The 26,668-nt window shown below is 38.0% G+C and overlaps 3 protein-coding genes across 6 annotated transcripts; 2 read left to right on the top strand and 1 right to left on the bottom strand.

Moving 5' to 3' along the window:
* The first annotated feature begins 543 nt into the window (after positions 1–543).
* LOC131308024 (uncharacterized) lies at positions 544–7,362 on the top strand. Its single transcript, XM_058334828.1, has 6 exons — positions 544–583; positions 1,704–1,903; positions 2,669–2,809; positions 2,891–2,971; positions 6,805–6,929; positions 7,030–7,362. The coding sequence occupies exons 1-6, from the start codon at positions 553–555 to the stop codon at positions 7,076–7,078; spliced, it is 627 nt and encodes a 208-aa protein (XP_058190811.1). The 5' UTR covers positions 544–552; the 3' UTR covers positions 7,079–7,362.
* Positions 7,363–11,154: 3,792 nt separating this feature from the next.
* Positions 11,155–13,752, top strand: LOC131307188 (uncharacterized). Its single transcript, XM_058333597.1, has 4 exons — positions 11,155–11,471; positions 12,701–12,893; positions 12,995–13,025; positions 13,416–13,752. Exons 1-4 carry the CDS (start codon positions 11,155–11,157, stop codon positions 13,595–13,597), a joined length of 723 nt encoding a protein of 240 aa, XP_058189580.1. The 3' UTR covers positions 13,598–13,752.
* Positions 13,753–16,296: 2,544 nt separating this feature from the next.
* Positions 16,297–26,668, bottom strand: LOC131308022 (5'-methylthioadenosine nucleosidase-like). 4 transcript variants are annotated; one of them, XM_058334824.1, is made up of 9 exons: positions 26,446–26,660; positions 26,228–26,291; positions 24,631–24,722; positions 22,274–22,380; positions 20,768–20,842; positions 20,267–20,341; positions 19,318–19,368; positions 18,317–18,406; positions 16,297–16,754 (listed from the first exon to the last, which is right to left on the bottom strand). In XM_058334824.1, the coding sequence occupies exons 1-9, from the start codon at positions 26,510–26,512 to the stop codon at positions 16,557–16,559; spliced, it is 819 nt and encodes a 272-aa protein (XP_058190807.1). In that variant the 5' UTR covers positions 26,513–26,660; the 3' UTR covers positions 16,297–16,556. The 4 variants fall into 4 exon arrangements, with proteins under 4 accessions (XP_058190807.1, XP_058190809.1, XP_058190805.1 ...); XM_058334826.1 differs by lacking the exon at positions 19,318–19,368 and having other exon boundaries at positions 26,446–26,668; XM_058334822.1 differs by lacking the exons at positions 26,228–26,291; positions 26,446–26,660 and adding an exon at positions 24,830–25,495.

The raw sequence follows: 26,668 nt of genomic DNA, 5'->3' as shown, positions 1-26,668 counted from the left end.
AATTCCTGGCATGGTTACATGATGTTGTATACCATTCGTTCCTTTGGTTCAGCGAAGAAGGTATAGGTTGGCTTCGTTATATTGCATGTCATTATTAACAATATCCACTGCGTTCTTCGTTTTGCTGCTATCTAATGTTGCTGTGACTTCCCAAGTATTGTTGCTCTTGTTCTCATAGCATATTCGTGTATGTGTGAGTAGCGCATGGCACTTGAAGTATGTTGGTCCAGCTGATTCTACTGACGTTTGTGCTCCCCTTGGTTTAGGTTCTTATATTCCTCTTTGTAGAATATACCATGTTGCATGTTACAAAATGATTGCTGTGCTGTCATTCGCAGAGCTTACCAAGGGGTCTTCGTCACTGCTTTCCTGCTAATGGTGCAAGCACATGGATTCTGCTTAGGCATGGATCTAGGGCTTCGCCAGTTGAGATTGTTAATTTCAAGTTTGGCAAAGGCTGGGATACCTTCCGTGAGGTCCATAAGCTAAAGGTTGGGTTTAAAGTCACCATGGCGTGTGAGCAGAGCTGGATTTTCCATGCTGCAATCTTTGATGAAAATGACAAAGAACTTGTCTGCCAATGGTCTGGTCCAAATCTGAGATGGCGAGAATTTCATGCTCATTCTTTATCATTAGATTTTGATGTCCAAAATGGCCTCCTGTTTTTTATGACAAACTGCTTGCTGTTTGGATTAAGCTTTTAAATCAGATCAAATCCACCAAAAGTTCTTTCCTGGATTAGACACTCATACCTCCTCCTGGAAAGCCTCCTCTCCGTCCCTTTGATAGACTTACTCAAACAAGCTTTCACTAAATTTAACTAGAAGCCAAACATAAGAAGTTAACAACAATCAAAATCTATGAACCTCTGAGCAAATATATAAACTGTATTCCGGACAGAAATATTCTATGATGGATGCCAAGTAACATCGGATTGACCCTGTGCGACATATGTAGACAAACTTGATTGAATCGAGAAATTTTTTGATTGTTGACTGAATCCAGACAAGGATTAAATTTTAAGGGTGGCAATTGAAGGCACTGTTCAACTCATCTTCATAATTTTCGCTTTGTCAGCATCCTTTGGGAACTGTACTAAATGTCAGTGTAATAGCTTGTTTTTGGGTAATATATCTAGCTGTGTAGTTACACCAAAAATTAGTTCTATTGTCATATGTTCGTGAATGAATTTAATCAGCTAATTGTCAACCTGTTCTGGTTATCAATTTAATAATTTCATTGAGGAGATATACAATTCCTTATACAGTTGCCTATAGCAGCTGGTGGAGGCACATTTAATAAGTTGTTCTCTCTCTCTCAGAGATTCATGGTTATTTATGTTTATGGGTTTGTTAGTAAACCAGAGAAGACACAAAAGTCGGCCAAAGACGCAAGAGTTAATGTGTGAAAGCACTATAACAGTTTTTCATGGTGGTCTTTCTTGGGGATTGTGTTGATATCGTTTCTTTTGGTTATTATCTTGATCTTATTCTTTCTAGTGTGTGCTTGCAAGTTAAAACCACAGACTTATTCTCAGAAAGTCATTGAAGCACTTGTGAGTTGATATAGTTTTCATTCAAAGTTGGAATTATGCAGTTTTCAGTTTCATTAATGCGACTTAGTTTATAGCACAGTATTTCTTGTAATAACTGTGTCATGAATGCTTTGGATACGTTACTGATGATACTCTTGATTATCTGCAGGACTCTCACTTAAATCTCAGGAACTGACAGCTCTATTTTTGGCTGTTAGGCTGTACTGCAGCTTTGTCATGGAATATGACGTACACACCTTGCTTGATATGTGCACATTGGCTACAACTCTATGGGTTATTTATATGATTCGTTTTAATCTAAAGTCAAGCTACATGGAGGACAAGGACAACTTTCCGATATATTATGTGGTGTGCCTTCTCATTTCCATGCCGTTTCACTGTTTTCTTTCAAAGTTATAACCAGCTTATTTTTTTGGGTCCACAAGTTTAGCCTTTCTTCTATGTCATTCAGATACCACCAGTTTATAATTAATTGAGCTTAATGGTTAAGAAATGAGCCTTCCTTCGGTGTCATTAAGAGGAAATCATTGTCATAGTGAATCAAAAGGTCTGTGTGACCTTGCTTTATTTTCAGATGTTTGGCGTTTAGTGAAGTACATTCATAAGGCTGACAAATTTATCTTTCTATATGTATATTGTGTTATAGCTCTTTATTGTTTTCTTTTAAATCCTGTTTGTTATTCTCCTCGCTACTAAATCAGTAAAATTAACTCTTGTGGACGACTGGTTAAGCCAATTATTCTCTCTCCGTTATCCTACTTGAATTTTGTGCACTTAGATTTGTTGATGTTGTCAAAAACAATATCTTTGGTTAAAAGACGTTATAAAGCAAAATTTCTTCCGGTATCTTCATGGTCTTTCTTGGATGCCAAAGTTTTAGTATCTCATGCAGATTGTAACTTATCTGTTTTGTTGCAATAAATTGCATTGGTGCAGCTTTTGGGTATCATAAATGTGGCTGATTTTTTATGATGGATCGTTACCTCAACTGAATAGCCGCAATAAACAAGATATTCTTAGTTCTTTGCCATAGTTTCTTCTTGTATCTCTAATGTGGAGTGAGTTGTTCCTTTTTGCCAAAAGACTTTTAACTTGTTTTGCATGTTGTTGCAGGTGTTGCCCTGTGCTGTGTTGGCTCTGCTAATTCATCCATCAACGTCGCATCATATTATCAACAGGATTTTCTGGGCATTCTGTGTTTATTTGGAAGCTGTGTCCGTATTACCCCAGCTGCGTGTCATGCAAAATACAAAGGTAGAGTACCCTCACACATAACCTAAATGTTTTTTTTTTTGTTAATTGGCTTGTTGATCGTACTTCTTTTTCTACTGCCAGATTGTTGAACCATTCACAGCTCATTATGTGTTTGCCTTGGGAGTTGCAAGGTTCTTGAGCTGTGCTCACTGGGTTCTTCAGGTTTGGCTTCCAAACTTTGGTTGATTTCTGCTCTTGTGTGTTAGATACCTGTCCGTTGACCAACTGCGAGTGTAGAGCATGTGCTGACAAACATGAACCAGTATGATACTCACTAACAATTCGGCTAGAAGTAGACCGTTGGACACCTTATATGACGATAGTAGTTGCTTATCTTTATGTGTGGTAGGTAGTAGTTTGTGATGGGAAAAATGACATTAACTCACATAATGCCTTTTGTTTTCTTCTTGTTTTTTTTTTTTTCCCATTACTGTCATTCTGGGGCAAGTTAGAAGAGGAATTCGTCATTGTTACAAGGTTGTGACTATTCTACAATCTCAACTAGTCAGTGAAAAATCTTGCACCAATCATCTGTGTATATGAGTGACTTAAACCAGAACTTGAAAAAGGGTTTTTGGAGTTGTACTTTCCTCGTTAAATAAAAGGCTTTAAACCTCTTTATGCATTCAAGAACTCTACTCGAAAGGATCTATATGGACAACTGCCACAATAGACTCAAAGCTTGAAAAGGAATCCTATATGCGATCACAAAGAGAACAAAAGGAAAAGCTATGTTACATGGATCCTTCAAAATGTGTAAAGTACCACTGTTGGACAGTCGACCCTCAAATAAGGGTATGCGATCCGTGTCGAACATGTTTAGTTTTTTTGGGGGGTTAATTAACCATTTTATTAGAACCAGAAGGAAAGATCCTCAAGAGGTACAAAGAATCAAAGGCATGAGCCAATACAAGGATATACCACAACTAAAAACTAGAGCCTATACAAAAGAAAACAACTAGAAGAAATGTGCCAATTCTGGCAGAGCTGAGAGGATAAAGCTGTAGGATTCACATTCCTGCTTTGGGAAGCTTTTAACCTGACTTTGAATCTGACTTGCCCAATAACAGCTGAAGGAGGCTTTTGAATGCCTTGAAAAATTCTATGATTCCTCTCTTGCCATACAAAATAAACTGCAGCAGCAAAAGCAAGTCTCCTTAGAAGATTAGAAAAACCCTTCCCGTTGAAATTAGAGCAGAACCAGGCGATCTTTTGAGACGAAAAGGCAGGACCGTGAGGATGCAACAGAGATCAGCAATGGCAGACCACAGTTGACTGGAGAAGGGACGGTCAAAAAGAATGTGATCCAGAGTTTCAGGGAGCTGATCACATAGACAACAAGTAGAACTAGCAATAACTCCTCAACTGTGGAGCTTATCATTGGTTCGTAAGCTCCCTCTAACAGCCATCCATAGTATAAAACTATGCCTTGGAATATTATTTGAGAACCAAACAACCTTGTGCCAGGGAACTATAGGATAGTGAATCCTAAAAGCATTCCAAGCGTGAGAGGCCTGATACTTGGATGAAGGAGAACCATCCCAAATGACTGCATCAGGAACATTGGGATAAGGCGTGAAATCAGGACATGGAAGAGAGAAAAAAAGGCAAGTCCAGATATCGTTATATATTATGCAAGAAACTTTAGCTGCAACAGGGATACCAAAAACCAACTGGAAGTGATGGCCATAGTAATCAAGAAGAGGCCCAGCAGGGTGCCAATCTATGAAGCACGGGTACTTCGAAAATGTCGCCATACTCGTACCCGTACCCGTACCGGGTACTGGTACGGCGTGGGTACGGCAAGGGTACGGCAAGGGTACGTTTTAGCCCAAAATGAAATTTTTTCAAAATTTCTGGGATTTTTTTGTAAATAATTATAAAATGTGGGCTTATTGTGTAATTTATTTGTCATTTATAAACACCCCTCTCTCTTTGTCCATCTCTCTCTTCGTCTCTCTCTGTATATTTTTTTTATCGATCGGAATAGTCTCTCTTTGTATATATGTACAAATGTATGCATGTGTAATGTATATGTATATATGTATCTGAAATTCTGAATACTAATAGATATGCAGTAGATATGCATATTTGTACTGATTTTGTTTTTTGTTGGTAAAATGGGCTTATATTTCATTTTATGCAATAAAAAATAGAAAAACATTATATATATATATATATATATATACCGTACCCCCGCCGTACCCGTACCCTACTTTTTTGGGGTTTTGCCGTTTCCTGTACCCGTACCCGTACCGTACCCGTACCGCGTACCGGTACCCGTGCTCCATAGGTGCCAATTATCATGCCAAAAATAAGTAGAAGATCCATCGCCAATCATGTATATAGTTAAGGGTCTCACTTTAGGTCTGAGCTGAAGTAACTCATGAGTCATGGGCAAGAAGAAGGAATGTTCATTGACCAAAGGCATTGATTCTTGATGATAGACATACAGATAACTCCATTTGACCCATAAGGAATTCTGATGAGAGCAGATGGCCCAAAGATGTTTAGCCATTACAGCATAATTCCAATCCATAATCCTCCTCATACCAAGACCTCCCTTGTTTTTAGGACAACTTTTGTTGTCCCAAGCAACCTTATGGGAGTGATTAACTTGGTAGATCCTGCCCAAAGGAAGTTCCTCAAAAGGAGCTCAATATGCTTCCCAACTGCCTTAGGGAGAATGAAATGCATAGACCAAAAAACCTGCAAACTGAAAAGGACAGGGGTAATAAGCTGAAGCCTCCCAGCATAAGACAAGAGTTCTAGTTGGACAATAACTTAGCAAACGTGTGTTCCTAACTCAAATACCCCACTAAGTTCTCATAGAACTCCTATAATATGCACGAAAGAATCTAAGACGACTAGTAAACACCATTTAAGCTAGAAAATAAAGTTACTAATTAAGGTTTTTAAATATTTAGGGTCTCCGTATCCTCGAAATAAAAAATTAGATGAATTTGATATTTATTCATGTTCTCACACCCGACATCCATTTCTGGGTCCATGTAACATGGGGAAAAAATTATTTCCAGGGAAGAGTTTTCTAGGGAAAGCTCTGCCCCCCTTACCTCTGAATCCACAAAAATTTCTTTCACCTGTTTTGGTTCTGCGAGTGGACTCGACCTTTCACTTATATAAACGAGAAGAATGTTCGTAACTGTGGATACTGGGAAAAGCCTTTCCTTTGCAAGAATTAAGATGTGAATCTCTTAGCAGATGCATTCTCCCTTGAGTCGATCTCCAATTGAATCATGGATATCTCTCCCCTCCTGGAGCTGACCAAAACGGGTTACATATAGAAGCAGGCTGTCCTTAGGGAAAGTCTGATCATGTGCATACCTTGGTGGGAAGAGGCCTCTTAAGAACTTATGCTCAGATTAGTAACCAAGTGATTAGAAAATGGCTGACAGTATTTCAAATAGGTTTTTCCGTGGATTATTTTAGCGGTGGCATTTTCCCTTGACTTGATCTTTAATTGAATCTTGGATATATCTACCAGTGCTGTGCAAAACAGCTTCTATGTAGAAGCAGGCAGTCCTTCTGGGAGACTCTGGTCATGTGCGTACCTTAGTGGGCAGAGGCCTCTTAAGAATGCTCAGATTACTAACAAAGTGATTATTAAATGCCTGGCAATATTTTAAAAAGTTTTTTTTTTCCAGGGATTATGTTTGGGTTGAATTTGTTGTCAGGTAAAGCATGTAGCAAACTGTTGCTTATTTGTTGGAGAAGGCAAATTTGGACAGAATCTGTGTGCATGATTTTTGTAGTTATTTCCTATCACAAGAATCACTGATTCACTAATGAAGCAACTTCATTTATCAATCTGGGGACTATTTTAAATGCACGGTTATGGGTTATATCAGGTCTTTAGTTTAAGAGAGTAACTTGTGCCATCATGGTTGTCAACTCTATTTGGATTTCTCTTGCTAATCTTCGATTTTGGATTCATACTTTGCCATTATTTCTTTGTTTTTCAATCCTTTAAATAGGTTTTGGACAGTCGTGGACATCTGCTGACAGCTCTGGGTTACGGATTATGGCCTTCGATGGTTCTCATCTCCGAAATTGTTCAAACTTTCATTCTAGCAGACTTCTGTTACTACTACGTAAAAAGGTTGGATAAACATTCCATATCACTGTATTTAAATTATGCAAACACTCAATCAGGGTTTTGTTTTGTTTAATTATCAAGTTTTGTTTTGTTGTGTTTGCAGCGTTTTTGGAGGTCAGCTTGTGCTACGTCTTCCTTCTGGAGTTGTGTAACTGAGAATTTCAATCATGCTGGCATCAAGCGATAAACACATACTACCTGGTGCTGGTCATTTTCTTACTTTTGTTATGCACACAGTTCATATTTCAGGGTAGTAGATCCTTGACTGGAAATGAAGTGGACTGTCTGTAAATTTGGCGGTTGTGAGCAATTTCAGTGGGTGCTTTAGATTTATTGGGAGAAAAAACTAGGTTGACTAGGGATCACATTAACTTCTTTGTGTCAGAATTAATCCTGGGATTTATACGATGAGGTTAAGTTATTTCTGGCTTTGACACCTGTTTGCATTCTTAACGTCAATGACTTCGATTCTGATGCTGACAAAACTAGCAGCAGGAATATGGTCATCATTTAGTTTTTTTTTTTTTACATCCCCGCCCCCCCCCCCCCCCCCCCCCCCCCCCCTTTTTTTTTTTGTGCGCGCTCGTTTGCCTTCCTTCTGCTTTGATCAATCTTCTGGGTTGCAGTAGGTACTACTTTGATTTCAAGCTTAATTGGCTTCTCCGTCTTTGCTAGTGTCAATGTAATTACAATTTTTTTGGCCATTGAGTTTCAGTTTTGTATTTTGTGTTATGCCCAGGAACACACGCACACAAATAAACACAAAGGTAATGATTTTTATGTAGTTTGGCAATCGAATACTCAAATGGCAGCAGATTTCAGTATTGGGAAGAATTTACATTATTTTTGCTTACCGGAGCCCAAAGCAAGAAAATCAACCCAAATACCTCTCCCTCACATTTTTATGCTACATCTTGCCACAATTAGAGTATACAGTGTACATATTTGTACAGGAGGATAGGAAGCTCGGCCATCAATAGATGGAGGTGGAGTCGGGTGTTTAGCCTTCAATCGACAGTCGGAAGATGGGAGCTGGAGGTTTGCCTGGGCAATTTGGAATCCTTGAAACTGTTTTAGTTCCGGGCATGAAAGAAGAATCATCGTAAATCATTCAAGTGAACCTGCAAATCAAGTTCCTGAACTTGCACTTAGATTTCTCGTTTTCAACGGGTGGATAGGCTACGTTCGTGCAGCTCAAATCAATTCATATTGCTCAAAAGCACAATCATACTCTCTCCGTCCCTTTTTAAGTGTCCTCCGTCCCTTTTTAAGGAGAGCCTCTTCTCGCGCCCCCCCGACACCGCCCCTCCCCCCCCCCCGGCCCCACTCCCTTTCCACCCTTGCCCCTTCTTTTTCTGTTTTTTTTTTTTTTTTTTCACTTTAACTAGTTTTTTTTTGTTTTACTTTTAAAAGTAAAAAATTATTGTTTTATTTTTTTTTACTTTTACTAATTTTTTATACTATTAAAAGACTTTAATTACTGTTTTAATTTTTTTAATTTTTCCTAATTTTTTTGTTTACTTATAAAAAACTTTAATTACTGTTTTTTTTAAAACTTTTACTAGCTTTTTTTTGTTTTATTTTTAGTAGTTTTTTTATTTTACTTTTAAAAGACTTCTTACTATAATTTTAATTAATAAATAAATAATTAAAATATAACTTATACTAACATAACTTGTACTAATGTTAATTAATCAAACCAAACAGAACTTGTACTAATTTCATTGAAGAGTGAAAATACATGAAAATTCAATTTCTAATCAATGTTTCCACCAAATTCTGCTCCTGTCCCTCTTGGTCTTGTCTCCATTATTTCTTGCCACAAACTAATTCGTGTTGCATAACGAGCAGCCCATCTTTTAGCTTCGTCTGATGAATTGTCCCACCACCATATTGGATAGGGTGGTACAGGGTAATGAGGCTGCAAGAAAAGTTGCACAAAGTGATTGTTCCCAACACGGGCAATAGCTATTTCAATGCGCTCTTGGGCTGGAACTGGAGGGGATCTCAATGGGAAGTGAGTAAAACAACCTGAAGGAAGCCCATCAAATGTATGCAGAACAAGGTTGTACGCCGAAGCGATGACAACTCCCATACTCATAGCGTCCATCCAATACTCATCTGGTGCCGAATCTTCAAAGTAATTTAAAGACCGTATTAGGTGGTCTGCCCAACCTATTTCTGGATATAGCGCATTATATAGATCCATATTTTGTTCAATCTCATTAATGAGATCTCTTCGAACTTGAGCCCAACGATATTCACCATACCCTATAAAGAGTAAAAAAATAAGCACCCTAAAGGAATTATAAAATTTTAATAAGGTAAAAAAATAAGAGTAAAATTTCAATAACATAAAGAAATTTACTCACGTATATAATATTAAATAATTTAAAAATACATATAAAGAGTAAAAAAATAAGTGTTCCGATTTTTAATTCGTTTGAACCGGTGTGAAGATCTTATTTTTCTTATCATTTCATCATAAATGGTCGTAATTAATTTTTGGCTCTAAAGCCTTTTAATAAGCACCCTAAGAGAGGCCTGAAACTAAATAATAAATTTTAGGGTACTTGTTGAAAGGCCTTCGAGCCAAAAATTCATTATGATCATTGAAGACAAAATGATAAAAAAAATAAGATCTTTGCATCGATTCAACCGGATTGAAAATTGGAACACTTAAATAATATTAAATAAATAAAAATGAAAAAAGATATAAAAGTTATTATTGCTAGGGTATAATATTAAATAATTTAAAAATACATATAAAGAGTAAAAAAATAAGTGTTCCGATTTTTAATTCGTTTGAACCGATGCGAAGATCTTATTTTTCTTATCATTTCATCCTAAATGGTCGTAATTAATTTTTGGCTCTAAGGCCTTTCAATAAACACACTAAGAGAGACCTGAAACTAAATAATAAGTCTTAGGGTATTTGTTGAAAGACCTTCGAGCCAAAATTTCATTATGATCATTGAAGACAAAATGATAAAAAAAATAAGATCTTTGCATCGATTCAACCGGATTGAAAATTGGAACACTTGAATAATATTAAATAAATAAAAATGAAAAAAGATATAAAAGTTATTATTGCTAGGGTATAATATTAAATAATTTAAAAATACATATAAAGAGTAAAAAAATAAGTGTTCCGATTTTTAATTCGTTTGAACCGGTGCGAAGATCTTATTTTTCTTATCATTTCATCCTAAATGGTCGTAATTAATTTTTGGCTCTAAGGCCTTTCAATGAGCACCCTAAGAGAGACCTGAAACTAAATAATAAGTCTTAGGGTATTTGTTGAAAGGCCTTCGAGCCAAAATTTCATTATGATCATTGAAGACAAAATGATAAAAAAAACAAGATCTTTGCATTGATTCAACCGGATTGAAAATTGGAACACTTAAATAATATTAAATAAATAAAAATGAAAAAAGATATAAAAGTTATTAAGTAAATAAAAAAAAAAAGGAAATGCCGTGGGTTGAGTGGTTGAATTATTGCCGGGGGGCATTTTGGTCCGGGGGTGGGGTCGGCCGGGGGTGGTGTCGGGGGGGGCGCACAAAGAGATTTGCCTTTTTAAGTCTCATGCTTCGTAATTCAAACTTATTAAAAAGACATTATCATTACACTTTTCACATCAACTTTTTCCTCCACTTTCCATACTTTCCCATCATCATTACACTTTTACTTACTAACTTTTCAAAATAAAATTTACTTTTAGGGACAAAATAGATAATACACCAATTTTTACCCCCCTAACTTTACAAAATGGACACTTATTAAGGGACAGCCCAAAATGAAATACTGAATACAAAAAATGGGACGGAGGGAATAATAAATTAATGTTCGGGTGTATATGCCCCAAATTAGTAGTATATCAAGCTGATTTTGTCCCTTAGACAGTTAGACTAGTCAGATGGTGGTGTGATAGTGCCTTACCTAGGTCACATAATCCTCCGCCCCGTTCTCAAAATCCTCGCTCTTCGAGTCTATTCTACTGCTCTCAATCCTTGCTCTAACAAAATTTATGGTTAGGAATGATTTCGAAAGACACTATCATGCTCCTGCTTGCACTCATGCACACGTATTTTATTACTCAAGACTTCTTACCACGAAGATTTATGGGTCTATAGCCACCATTTTCAATGTTAGTTTTGTTGAGCCTTTGGATGAACTACTAGTTTTGTTGAGCCTTTGGATGAACTACCACCAACCTGGTTTCGACATGGTTCTCCCTAGCAAATCCCAGATTCTAAATGGCACTGAATTCTACATATGTCCTTCATGCAGAGAGATGATTTCAGCACTTATAGTCTCACTAGACACAAATTCCGTCACACCTCCCGTGAAACAAGTGCATCCGAGAGCCTTGGACCACCACTCCACCGATCTATATCCGGTAGTTTTATTTCCGGAAAATCAAGAAGCGTTGCCAATGGACCACCACTCCACCGATGTATCTAGTAGTTGCACACATATTTTCGCACCCGAGAGCCTCTGCGCCGTTAAGGCGCACTATTTTTCCGGCACAGAGAATCTCGGGTGATATTTTCGGAGATGATTTTATTCACACGGCACAAAGAAAGAGACCTCTAGAATCTGACAGCTGCGAAGCACAAACTTTTGGGCTGCAGCTGGAGAAGGCCCTCCTCCATAATCTACACTGCAACCACCAGCCACTAGCATATTCTGTGAACCCCTCTCATCTTTTGTCTACGTCTAAACAATCCACGGCTCCACACGTTTACATACATTATACATACGCACACACAAAAAATAACATTCGAACTCCAAGGGGTTGGCCAAGTGGTCGACCTAAAACTTAAGTGTTTGTTCTATTTTAAAGTCTCAGGTATGATTCTTCTTACCAATTTTTGGGGTCACCTTATCCGCACGCGTAAGCATGTGAAACGATTATGAAAGAGGCTATAGGAATTAATTCGAGATTTATTCAAACTGGCCTGAGACACTCTACCGTACCAAAAAGAAGAAGAAGATAATATTGGTCTATAATTCTAATTTGTAGATTGCTTTATGATGTGAGATAATAAGTACCATGACCGACCTCTTTGCAATTGTTTAATAAAAAACTAGTCGTGTCAATGATTTCATCACTCAGCTTTATGGGATATTATAAGCCATGTATTATTAAAACAATTTCTTGCCATAATGTTTTGTATGCATGGTTGACGAGTATGACTGGTGGTATTTGGTAGGTGCAGGCAGGGCCAAATTGCCAGCCTTTTCTTATCCCCTGTTTTGCTTTTCTCCCCTGGCTTCGCCTGTGCATGCAAATTGCCATGCATGCCTCCTTCCGCGTTCTTGCTCCCCTTTTTGATTGCCTTTTCCTTTTGTCATAACGCACGGTGATGGTGTTCGGGCCAGTTTACTCACGTGTCGATTAAAACTTGGGGATCAATCCCGTCCCCCACTAGTGCAAGCACTAATAAAAAACAGAATAAAATTTCGTAAAAAGCAGGAATTGAAAGTATTTAAAAGTTTTCAAACTTGAGACTTCAAAAGAAGCAAGCCCCTGAGTCTTGCTTCGGGCTTGTTCGTTGGGGAACTCAAAATCTCTGCGCACGTTTTTTAATAAATATTTTTAATCTATATCTCTTCATGCATTACTCTTAAAAATCTCCTTCAAACTCAAACCGAACAGGGTTTAGTCGGTTGACCTACTCTCTGCTTTTCGAATTGCCTTTGAGCGCCCCTGCATGAGCCTGTCCACCTGCCACCTTCTCTCTCCCCCCTCTCTCTCATTATAAATATGGTTCTTTTCTTCTTCATTTGCATCACACTACATCGCACAAAGTTCCCTTCTTTAATTACCAGTACACCTTTTCTCTTCACTCTTTCTTTGCAACAAGTTTGTCACTGGCCATCTCTAAAGCCTTAATTGCTTCAATTGTTCTCTCTCTACTTGTTCTTGACCTTGTCCAGGCTGCCCAAGCCGATCAAGCGGTAAATATCTCAATCCCTCGAAATTACTTGTTAATAATTTCGCTTTTTGATTAGGCTTTCAGTACTTAATTTTGCTGACCATGCTACATGTATTGCTGCAGATTGGCTACACTCCGACCGGCAAGGCAATGAGTACGCAAATCTCCACTTTCCCTGTTATTGTGCTTTAGGAAAAAAAAACCCAATGATTTTTTCGTGACTTTGTTGTCTTTAATCCCTTCTTTTCATCAGTTTTTTTTTCTTTTGAAAGCTGAAAAGCCAAATTCTATCGAAATTTTTCGTGACTCTTTTTGGATGAAAAGAGAAATTGTAGTTTCTTTGATACATCTCGTCGAGAAGAACAAGGAGAGTAAAAATTGTTCACTAGAACTTGAAAATGTTCACCAAAAAAGAAAATTTCCGAACTTTTTTCTTTTCAGACATCACAAATACACGGTTTTACTATAGTTTATGGCACGACTACATGGGGACTAATCATACGTATAATGCGTTTTTTGTTTTCTTGGATTTTTGTATCTATAGATTGCAAGGGAGCCTGTGCCACAAGGTGCAGCTTATCATCGAGGCCAAACCTGTGCAACAGGGCATGCGGAACCTGCTGCGCGAGATGCCAATGCGTTCCTCCTGGCACATCTGGGAATTACGATGCTTGTCCTTGCTACGCTACCATGACTACCCGCGACAACCGACGCAAATGCCCTTGATTTGCTTTCACTTATTTTGTGAAAGTCACTGGAATGAATTTAAATTTGTGATCATATGAACTATCTTGTAGTATATTTTTGTTCACAAATTAGACGGCAAATGAGAGAAATGTGTGTACTAAAATTGGTGGAATTTGGTGAGAAACTAAAGTAACTGTTTCTATTTTTTTTTTTTCTTTCGTAGTTTTCATTGTTACTAAGATTGTCTATCGAAATACAAAGGGGGAGAGAGAATTCTCGTATTCGGCCGAGTTCACACACGTATTTTTACCTCACATGCTAATCTCAATGAGAGACCTCAATCGTTTCTTTTCTACTTTCACCCGTTATACTGAACAGCTATCATATTAGAAGACCCTCATGAGCACAGCTAATTACTTTATTCTGAGTTTTTCGCAAAATTTCTAAGGTAGGGTTAAATACCGAAGGAAGACTACATTAACATGGACTCTTTTTTATTTATTTTATAATTAAGGGTGTCCAGAACAACTTACACGCACCTTGATTAGTACATACACACACAATAGTTAAACAGAAGAAGAAGGAGGAGGAGGAGGAGGAGGAAGGGGTGTTATTACAGAGTCGAGTTAACCTGTACGAAATGCAGTTACGTGGCGCACGGACAAGAAAGAGACACCGTCGGACCCAATAATTAATACTCCGTAGTACTAATTTGTTGGATTCTCCACAAACCAGCCCCGTCCAGTTGGGCCTACCGTCGCACAATACTTAATTTTTCTTTACTTATGTTCCATTTCAGGATACTTTCTTAAAAAATAAATATTTATTTTATATTTTTAAATTTAAAAATAATGTAAATAAGAAATAATTTTTTTTTTTTGCACCTTATAAAAGATCTCGATACGATTTATCAAACAGGATTCATATTACTAAAAAAATTATTTGCGTAAACATATTATTTTTAAACTTGAAATTGCCTTATTAAAAAATAAGTACTTATTTTTAGTTCCGAAATGGGGCATATTGCACATTTATATAGAGTTCATTTAGTTTGTTGTTGTTCTATATAAACCTTGTGCAAATGTGCAGTGGTGGAGGAGTTGGGGTACACATGATGTCCCAGGATAACTCATGATATAGCCTGATTTTATGCTATGTACGAAATGACTAAAAGAGAAGTTGATTTCATTTTTCATTTGAAGATTAGGGACGTCCAGATCAACTTATGCGCACTACGATTAGGATATTCACAAAAAATTTCTTCTTGCAGTTTGACTCCAATAGATGGGAAAGACTACAATACACACCACTTATTTGAATGTGAATCATAATGAAAATGTTACGAATCGTACTGCTGAAAAGTTATGAATTATAGAACAAAAGTTACGAAACACGCTAAAATGTTATGAATGAACCATAAAATAGGTGCATATGGTATATCCTTTTAAGGGGTGTGTATTGTAGACTTTCCCCCAATAGATTGTCAAGTTTTGAATTGAAATGTCTAAAGTTAATTACTCTTCCTTGTTGGCAACTCAAGATTTCTTCTTTTTTTTTTAGAAGTAAAAAACTTTACCGAAGTTGTTTGTCCGTTAAACCTTTTCTTCCTCTAGTTTTTTGGATTTTGGAAAATAAGTTGGCTAAAACAGAGGCTTTCTTTTGGTGGTATTTTGCAATAAAAATGCAAGCTAAAAAATTGTAATTGGAATAGGAGGCTAGTATTTAGTATAAGAGAGAGAATACGCACTAAAAAAAACAAAGGCAACCTCAAGGGATTGACCTGATGGTCAAAGCCGAAGACTCAGGGATTTGCTCTATCCTAAGTTCTTAGGTTTGAAACCGCATAAGTTTTATCAACACATTTGGGATCACTCCATACGGAGTAATTGCCCCGACTTTAATTGGACTCCTTGCGAGTAAGCGGTAGAATTGGGCCTCTACAATTAGTCGAGGTGTGCATAAGAAACTAAGAAGGCGGCATTTTTTTGAAACAAATTGAAGTATCCAATATTTAAGTTCCGGGGGTTCTGTAGTGAACCCTCCGCACTACACACATAGTGCGGTCAATTATAGACGGTTTGAATTTGTAAGAGTTCGGATTAAATCCGAATCCTTCATATTAAGTTGGACGATCGGAATTTACCGCACTACACCGTGTAGTGCAGCTGCCACACTACTGCAACTCCCAATCCCAATATTCAAGAGTTGGCATTTTTTACACGAGATTTGGCATGGATTGACCCGGATCGGACAAAAGATTTGGCATGAGAAAGTTCTGGCATCTCAGTAGAACATACGTGTCCTACTTGTATGTCACTAGAATTTTCCTTCTTTTAAAACTGTCTTAATGGACTACAGTAATTGGTTACACTCCACCGACTCTTGAGAGTTGACTAAAATACTCGAGGATCATGATTCGATTTCCAAATAACTTTCACTCAATGAGTCTTATGTTCTCTGTTTCTTTAATTTGTTTACAAACTTCAGCTAATACATGTTAGAAATAGGCCAATTACTCAATTTTTCCTTTTTGCTTCTTTCTCAATTTCAATTGGTTGAGAATTATGTATAACTACCATAATTTGTGTGACGCCTAGTTTGTTTTCCTTAAAATCATCCTACCCCTCCACACGTTTTCAACTAGAAATTCAAAAAAAGAAAAAGAAAAAAAGAATTGAACTTGAGATGTCAAATGTGGTCATGATTAATCTTTACTTTGGTCATTTTACTCACATGGGTGATCGTCACACAAGAGAATCCTTACTAGTTGAATAAACAATTTGTCTCCAATGTTCGTTACAATGAAGGCATATAGATGCGATCAATACAAAACTGGTTTTGTCTTTTCTAATCACCAAAACAAAATAAGCTCAAAGGGAGCTACGGTTTTACCATTTCACATGGGAAGAGATACTACCTCCAAATAAAACCATGTTAATCGACAACGTTTCTCATGCATATATCCTACACCTGGGAGAAGGAGTGTACATAAAAGACATCAAAGTTCGGAGAGGCACTTACCATTGATGAAATCAACAACTTCTGCGACTGCTTGGCCAAGTGTAGCAGTCACCGCCGTCAAATTCTGGCTATATTCCACAATAGTTGGTTTATCACCATCCACAATATTGGTTACAGCTTTAATGAATACCGCAGGGACTTTCAAAAGATCTGCTACATAGGCAACAGCTGCTCCCTGCAACGCAAAACATTTATACATGAAATTGCTTGCCGAAATGTATACAAAAAACCGGCAAAATGACACCCATTTACAACTGGTGTAGCAAATCTCTATTGCTCTAGAGCCTCGAGAGTACTCCGGAAGATGCTTCATGCTTGTACTCAAAGGCGATGCACATTGTAACTAGTACGCAAGCTACGGTAGCTACCCACACAGCAGGTTCTGGGAGAGAGCAACAGTGATGGCAGCTAACACAAAATTTTCATCGGTTCATATCAAGAGCTCTAACAATAAAGAGTGATGCAGACAGGCGGGAAAAACCATGATGCGATGGAGTTTAGCAACTAACAGTTGAAATAAATGCGTAGGGCACCAGTTGATGTAGGATTGTTGATCTGACCTGGGTTCATAGTTTTCTACAACAGAGTAACAGATGTGAGTTGCTCATTCTTCTCGGGCCATTGCTTTATCTTACTAAGAAATATGCGCTTGATATCTGGTCCGAGAAGGAACTTTTGGGTTCTTAAACCAGTTGGTACTCTCAGGAATTTGACTAGTCAGCCAGGGGAACTCTTTCCTAATGTCGGTCCTTACTAATAGCCCAAAACTCGTCTTCATACTTCTTATGGTGTTGAAGTGGTTAGCCAGCATATTCATGCTCCTTGTCAACCTTATTTTGTTGTACTATGCTGTACTTAGTGTTTTGAGAAGAGCGCTCCTGGCTAAGCATACTATATTGTCCATCTATTTTGTTCTAACTGGCTTTAGTAATGCTAACTTGGCTGGTGGTCGAACCGATAAGACATTCCACGTCTAGTTATTGTAATTTTGCTGGCGACAATCTTATTATGTGCAGAGTAAGAAGTAAAATGTTACTGCAATAACACAAGTGATAGCTGAATCAGGATTTTGACTATTAAGCAGCTAACAATCCTGTTTTTCATGAGCACTCAAAGATACCAAGATGCATTGTCGATTTATTTGAGAATTGTCAATGAAGAAACAATTGGTCACTCCTTGTACATTGAATGATTTGCTCGATGATATTTTCACAAAGACATTAGCTGGTTAACTATTATTGGTCAAGCTGGCATGTTTGATCTCTGTATTCTAGCTCGTGGGGAAATGCCAGAACCAGAGCGAAAATCTTATATAGCTTGTTTGCTTTATGTAAGACTGAGTGCACATGTTTTAATCTTGTAAAGCACAATTGCAAATTTATGCAATGGACTTAAGGTTGAAGTCTTAAACCTCTTCTGTGCAACTGTCTTTCTTCTTCTTCTCCACATCTCGTCTTAACCCTCTACTGAAACTCCTGTTATTCAACTCTTACCTATTACTAAACGCTGCCAATTATTTAATCCATATCCTACCTTCTTGAAAAGATAGAAAGAAGAGTAATCAGTACCCTGCCTTTCCACTATGATAAAGCAAAAATGAAGGGTTGAAACAAAAACATAAAAAACAAAAAAAAACGCCGACTTCAAATAGTGGGATTAAGAAACAGAGTTGAAATTAAAAAGAAAATGATTATTCCAATATTAAGTAAATGAGAGCAGACATAATTGATTATTTACCTCCATATCTTCTAGTGTTGCTTCATTTTTAATAATTGATGCCTTCTCCTGTGGGGCCTCGAAAGAGTCACTGGTAGACAATTTCCCAACCTGAACAAAACAAAAGCTATAGATGAAACTTTGACAGAAGCGAGGTTCCAGAAGCAATTAAATATCAAGTTTCATATTATAATCTTCAAGACAAGCCAAATGAATACAACCATTAAGCTAAAACGTCGAACAACATGCTTCGTAAACAATTAAAGGGAAAAAAAAGAAGTTGATCAAGTAACTCATCAGGCTGGTCCAAAAAAAGAGAGTAACTCGTTAGCCTTTGGCCCCATACAGCACTAAGACCCAAGGAGAATCTAATTTCCTCTTTTCCTAATAATAGCGATGTTGTAATAATATTTCCATGAGCACGTCCATGCTTCCTCATTTTCATATGCCCAGTATCCCTATGACGCAGCTTTCGAATACCAAGAATGTCCTTTGGAGACAGAAAATACGCACATGGAAGACTACAAGAAATGAGAATATGTAGCGCTTTCAAGTGTATACCTATTTCATAGACACAAATGCGTAGTGTATAAAAATCAAACATTCTTAAAATAGGATTCGACATGACCACAGATTACACAATCTAACTTCTTAACTAGGCTTCACCGCTTCAGTAATGACATAGCTATAAGCCTATAATTAATGAGCACTTGAAAGGTACAGATCAGTTTATAATAGAAGCATTCTGCATATGACAGGATTTATCCACAATTTCCGGTGTATGTACCATTGTTTCCCTTTTAGAGTTTTTGGTTGGTCACAATTACTTACGAACAAACATTTGTGCCGATGTCTCTTGAATTGCTGAGATAGACCAACACCTCGATTCAAGAATAAAGAACTATGAATAGACTATAGAGTCGTTTTTCTCTTCGGATAGCATGGACTCCTATTTGCTCATTTCCTGTATAAGACAACTTGGATAGCTACAAATTGCAAGTGTCGGTATTGACTCAGCTTACCACTAAAACATCTACTATAAAAGTTTCTGTTGGAAGGGTCATCCACTTCACCTGAAAAAACCAATAAACAGAACCCCTTCAACATTAAAGATTCTACTTGGAAACAAAATTGTTGAACGCTGGAGTAGATTAGGCTGTCGGAACTTGGACTGCCCTGGTTGAATCAGACAGTCAGACTGCCTGCATTGGCTCAGGCAACTGAACTGGCCCTAACCTTTCCTAGCTGGAAACCTTGTCCGAACTTTTATAACTCTTTGGTGTTATTTGGGAGATGCCTGTATGATTAAGTATCTTCTTAGATATTGGACAAGAGGGTGCCCAAAAGGCACATGCAGGAAGACTTGGGAAAGTTGGACACCAGCCTTTTCTATCATTTCGGCATATGCAGGCAAAAAGAATGAGTGATTGTTTGAGAATGAAGAGAATTCCTTATTGTGCAGAAAGGGATTTCTCATGTCTCTTTGTGTTTGCATAAGGGATCCGTTCCTTATTAGTTTAGATGCTTTCGTGGAGTGTTTGACAGAATTCTGCATTCCTCAAGAGTTGCCTGGGCACAGCTTCCTAAGGTTTTTTCTGGCGTAGCCAAAAAGGTAAAAGTAAAAGAAAAAATTTGGAAAAAAACAAAAACTTGCACAAAAAGACAAAAAGAACATGAAAAAAACATGAAACTCAAATTTGAATATCCTGCAGCCCTTGATGGGACTCAGTACATACAGGGTTTCTGCCCCCTTTCGGTGCCTATATCATACAATTTCACTGTCAAGAAACGGTAAGCCATGTAACTTGGAGGCTTTTCAGAGTGACAGAACCACAGGGAAATTTAATACTCGTAACACATTTGATATAGTGCCACAACTGCTCAAAATCATTCAAACGTAATTTGAATAGGGCGCAAGCATGGGTTCATGTGAATAATTGTTATCCAACCACTTTAATGCACAATAAGCACCTTTAGGTTAAGCGTCCTCAAGAGATTGGGTGTTGAGAAAGCTTGCCGTAACCCGATGCCATACAAATCAAAAACCTGCAGAAGAAACGAGAGAGAAGATGACCGAGGACACAATTCTACTAAAAGTATGGCAAAAGAAGCTTTAATTGAACACTTTCGATACATCTGGTTTGAAGATTTAATTGAACACTTTAAATACCATTTCCCTGCTACATCCAGGATTACATGGGCCTTGGAGAGATTCGGAAAGATACTAATTGCAACAGCTTTTGCATGAGAGTATTCGGAGCTTGGTCAATTTCTGGATTTTATTGTCTCCTTGTAGAAAACCGTATTATTTGGGAAACGAAGAAATGGTGTTTTAACAACTATGTCAATTGAATGCTGCAAAATATGCACCATAAAGCTGATGATCATCTCTTAGAAACCCATTGACTTGAGTAGATTTTCTTTTGAATCTGACAGTTATAAAGCTACCAAATTAATTTAAAGATAACTTACTGGAATAGGTATCCTTCTATCACGGAAGGCAACATGCGACACGAGAAAAGTATCACCTACAGTAGCTCCTTTGGCCTGGAAACAGCAACATGGAATTACAGATTAAAGCAAGGAGTCATGCATGATCCTGCATTTGCTGTGTGATATGGATAAATGAATCAACGGTATATGAAGTGCAGTTCTATAAATTCTGCAACAGCAGTCTCGTTTATTTTTGCAGTAAACTTTCATTAAGAAAACATATGAAGTGGGAAAAAAATTTCAAGGTGAAATAAAACTTCACGTCTTCCCGAGGTCCATTATCCACATAAATACTATAACTTACCAGAAGCATTTGTCTTTACCAGGTACAACGATGGTCCAAATGAATGAATGAGACAGAGAGAGAAAACTAGTCATTACTAATAAACTTAGTACGAGATCAAACAAATTTCTCATCGCAAGAGAACAAACATAGCAATCAAAATACATTGTGAGAGTTCGAACTTTTAGTTCCCTAATCTCCATCTATTTCTGAACTTAGGCTTTTACCCTAAATGCAAGTAGGGAGAGACTTATGCTCCATTAACATGGTATATCAAAGCAGCCACCAGCTGTTCAGCAAAAAGCTCATTGCTGTTGACCGGAAAAAGCTGTCGTTGGCAGCCAAGAGTCTGCGCGTGTGTGTGTGTGTGGGGGGGGGGGGTGTGGTGCTGTGGTTGTGGGTTTGTGGTGTGGTTATTCGCCATTCATTGTGATAACCTTAGACCACAGCCAATCACTTCACAATTCATACCCCTTCTCCTTTAGATAACTGCTTCACCAATTTGCCCTGTTCCAAGCGCCACTTTAATTGACCTGATACAGAATCCAGTGCTTTCACCCGACCGACCAATAAAGAATCTTTTCACTTAGTCAAATGGATAAGACCAAAATCAGCTTAACATCCGATTAACAGCTTCACCACAGTTGAGAATAAATTACAAGCTCTTAGCATCCTATTGAATGGCAATGACTACAACTATGGGTCCAACGACAAGAAGGGTTTTATACTGGGTAAAGGAAAGCGAGCTCATGTGATAGGTTCAAGGAAAAAGCACAGATACTTTGTTTTACAACTCTGTAAAACCGGCTTTCGTTATAAACATCTCTAAATATGACAGAATAAAGAATGTATGGGATGTGTGAGTTGGAAATGACAATTCGGCAACGCAGAAGCTAAGCCGATTCATGGATTTTACAATCAGATGACTAAATATTGGAATAAGTTGGCGCTTAAGAATTCTTGAGTTGCAAATGGCTCGATATATACATGAACTATAAAAGAAAGCCTAGGATTGCTAAATTTCTTATGGCGATTAGAGATCCGCTTGAGCCTCACCTTGCAGCCTTACCTTGGTTACCACACCAGGTTGTGTGCTCCTAAATCTCAAGTCTACACAATCAATTTTCACCAGCACTGCATTCTCCAATCTTAAAACTAAGGAAAGCAACAAGTAAAACCAATATTGGACACACATACTATACCTTAAAGCCACCAGCAGTGCCGGCATTTATGACAAGGTCTGGTTGTAATGCTTGGATGGAGACATAGGTCACGAGAGATGCAGAAATTGTCCCAACACTATCAACTCCTGAAAAAGTTCAAGGACTTGGTAACATTCAATCAAGGAAAAACTAACCGCATGAAACACATGCACCAGTGATGGCAATCCATTACCTAAACAGAGATCTCCAAATTGATGGAAAAGGTTTGAAAGTTGTTTGTCGGTTGATTGGTTCATGTACATAAATGTGCGATCAACCATGCAGGAATTGGTATGAACTAAACTAATAGCAGCCTAAATTGCTTGGTGTTTTTGGGGTATGGCAGTGGCGATGAGTATTAATTGTCAATAACTTTGGATGCCTCTAACGGATGAGTTTATTTTGCTATCCTTGTGACTTTTCCAATGTTGAACAAAATGGTTCCCCTTTCCCATGCTTATTGATGACTAGAAGGGTTGCATACACATTGAATGTGCACTTTTTAACCCAAGCAAAGCAAAAAAAATTCTCTAAATATCTGGTGCACAATTGTTTCTCCCATAAATAAGTTAACATAATTGTCCACTCATATTCATCTGAAAAAGGAAGTCTTAGGCTTCTAAAAGATAAATAGCCATCTCAAAACATGACTGTTGGAATATATTAACTTCACCCCCACAAAAAACTACAAGGAAAAACTTATAGTGAAAATAGGACTGCTATAGCAGCTAAACAAGGTTTTATATGTTGAATTCAAATCGAATAAAGAGAAAATAATTGCTTTCAACAGGGCGAAAAATAGAGCTTGTTGGACCTTGTTGAATAGAGAGTTTGGGGGTTGTCTACAAATCAATTGTAGCATTTTGGATAGTCGTTGTATATGCTTTCATAAGCTACATTCTTGACCCATAGGCCAAAAGAAATGAAGTTGTGCCTGTCCCATGTCAGGTAGTTGAACACTCATGACCCTTGTGAGTTCCAATCACTCCTCTGACATACGTTAGGGGCAGGTTATGGGTTTAGATTTCTCTGGAGTAGTTCTAGATGTGTGATGAGGTATTTACATTAGGATAAAAAAGAGAGGGTGAAACTACATAAATACCCCATCAACTATCACTTTTTCTCACAAAAACCCCCCCACATTTAAAAGCGCCCATACATTCCCCCTCAACTAATCTCCGTTACCCAAGTGACACCCTTCTGTCTCTAAACCGTTTGTGATGAACCCCCTCATCCATAAATCGGATAATCTCTTGGTTCATACATATATATAGAGGCCAGTTCCACCCACACAATTTCAAAAAAAAAACACTCCATCTCAACCATTAAAATCAATGGTTGGATTAAAACTTAAAAGGACTATATTCTCCTCTCCCCTCTCAATCACAGGTAATCTATCCCTCTCCCTCTCCATCTCCATCTAAACTATTCTCTCTCTCCATACCCTAACCGACTAACCACTGGTTCTGGTGACCTTTTTTTTCCCTCTCCTCCAATACATACACACTCTCTCTCTAAAGGAAAGTTAAAAAAATAGAGATGAGAAAAGCAACGCAGCAGCTGCCGTCAATTGCCACCACCATTCTCCTCAACTTCTCTTCTCCCACACCTCTCTCCTTTCCCTCGTCTTCTTCCCTTCTCATTTCTTATAAGCAAAAGAACCACTATGGCACCTGCCGCCGTCGCGCCACGGTTTTCATGCTATTTTTTTTATGGTTATATACAGAAGGTTCTCTTTAAAATGATTAATGTAAGAAAAAAAGAAATCGTATAAAAGGAAAAAACGATTAGAACAACGACTGATAGAATAAGGGTATAATATAAATGTTAGGGGGTCTCCGTGGAACAAAGTAATAGTTGATGGGGTGTTTATGTACTTTCGCCTTATAAAAAAGGGTATCTTAGACATTTCCTCCATTCCGTTAACGGAGTTAGCATTTTTTTTTGTTTTCAGTAGTTGAGGGGGTTTGTATGAGCACTTTTAAATGTGAGGGAGTCTCCATGAGAAAAAGTGACACACAAAAAAAAGGGAAAAAGAAAAATGAATTATCTAATGATGGGATGCATCAGCCAGCTCAAGCACTTAAACTTTCCCATGTCCGAGCACTGAGCAATCTTCCAGCAATGGAAAACAAAGAAACTTGAACTACAAAATTATCATAAAGACCAAAAATAAAGAAGGCACAACTGACGAATACATTTTCATTACAAGAAAGTTAGAAACGCTTAATAGGCCAAGAAGCGGCAATCTGCCAAGCTAACTAATGATTGATGAATAAAATCTTATGGAAATTGCCAAAGCACATTATCAATCATTTCAATGAATACAAGAAAGTACATTGGAAGCCAATACCCACCCAAAACTGTATCTTTTCCAGGCCAGACTATAGAAATATCTAACTCTTTGTAAGTACCATGGTACCGAACCCAAGGAACACCTTTTGGGAACCTGCATATTTTGTATTAACAAATCAAAACCAGCAGTTGATGCTTTGAGCAGAAAAGAAAGTCTCAGGAAGTTTGGTACACTTTCGAGCTACTTAGACGATCTTGTTTATGGAATTGAGATCTGCGAGAGTTGAACAGGCAGTGGAAGATACGACAACTTTATTAGCTACTCTCAATTTGGAACCAATGCTTCTTGATTGAATCAAGAAGCTCAGAACCCAGATCCACAACAGGTGAAAATTACAAATGAAGTGAGGAACGGTATCCATACAGATGTTGTTGCCAAAGAGGATGGTAAACTGATGTTTCAGACTTCAGGTTGTGTGTACAAGATGCTACCTTGGAAAGGAAGACTCTTCATGTTTGGTGAGTCTTGTTAGTGCTATGGCACATGATGGCATGATTTTCACGGAATTTTAGCATGTGTTGGAACTCAAGGTCAAGGGTTCAGCTTTCAGGGTGAAGACCATGGTTGAGGGGTTATTGGGGGGTTTGCATAGAATAAGGAGACATAGATCATATCATTTGGTGAATCCTTTTAAAGTAGTTTTAAGTGGCATATGAGTTTTGGAGACTGTGATTTACAGGTGATGCAGCTTTGGAGTGGGCAAGGTAGAGGAAAAACTGAAAAACCAAAGGTTCATTTATCAAAGGAAAGGTAGTGGACAAGGAGATCCTACCGCATTATATGAACTGAAAGTAATGCCCTACCTGGTCATATAGCCAACATAAATGGGAGCTACCACGCGAAGGCGAAATCATACGGAAGGCGGTCTTTGTGGTGCTTAGTGCTTACTTCAAGTTCTCTTTGGACGAGAAAGTTGTGTCCAAAAGAGTTTGTGCTTAGCTGCTACAATTTAAAGGAGTGATAATCAAGGCGGGATGTCGGTCCTTGCTTCTGCTAAGAAAGGAATGCAGTTCTAGAAGGAAAGTTATCACAGGGCTTTTGGTTCCCTCTTCTTCATCAACTCCCTCATGTATGGTATATAAAAACCCATCAGGGCTGAATGGTGGGTACCCAATGTTATCCCTACGTGATCAATGGCTTCGGCTCGCTCAATGTAGTGAATCTCTCTCCTCAAGGATGTAAGCATGGATATACTGAATCAAGTAAATTGTGTGTTTTTGCTAGAATAGTTACATTAGGAGTTGAACTTCAGACCTCTTTACTCCTAACACCTAAGTGCACCCCCGATGCCATTGCGCCAAAGGCCTCTTGGCAAGTAAATTGTGTGTTGTTTCTATACTTTCTGTGTGAATGCTTTTGAGATGTGTTTTAAAAATCCCAAAAAGGCTGTTACATAGCAGTGTTAAGGAAATAGAGTCTCACGTTGCTTGGAGTGGAATGAGTCATCACTTAATAACATTTGAGATCTCTACACTTATTGCCACTTGGTTTTGAGATGAATATAAAGCAGAACTAATCTTAAGAGCTAAGACGGGTTCAAGTAATTAAAAAAACTCTGATTGGGAAGGGAAAAAAGAGGAGTGAGAGAAGAAACCCACATGGAATTGAGGTCCTCCTTGAGCTGGAGCTGGTTCACAATAGGAAGGACTTCAGTCTGCATAGCTGGTAATTTCAAGAACAAAATGGGTCAATATACTGACGTCTTAGCTTATAGTGATAGATACGTGTAGTTATATATGCGTGCGCCTACACAGAAACACAGAGAGAGAGAGAGAGAGAGAGAGAGAGAGAGAGAGAGAGAGAGAGAGAAGCACACCAACTACGATAAGGATGGTGGAAATTGGATGCTTTTCGGTTTCGGAAACCATGGTAATCTTTTCCATGGTCGCCGGAATTGGTAGAGTTCACACTATCCCAAGGACGGAGAATAGTTTGTTGCGTAGTAACTACTTAACCCAATCCATCATCATGTTCGTTTATCAGATTTGCAAAATTTGTTCGATTCATTCTTTTTGAAACTTGGGGAAGCGGATAAATAA

The sequence above is a fragment of the Rhododendron vialii genome, chromosome 11a (genome assembly GCF_030253575.1).
Source record: "Rhododendron vialii isolate Sample 1 chromosome 11a, ASM3025357v1".
Classification (NCBI taxonomy): Eukaryota; Viridiplantae; Streptophyta; class Magnoliopsida; order Ericales; family Ericaceae; genus Rhododendron; species Rhododendron vialii.
This window is presented reverse-complemented; position numbering and strand designations above follow the sequence as displayed.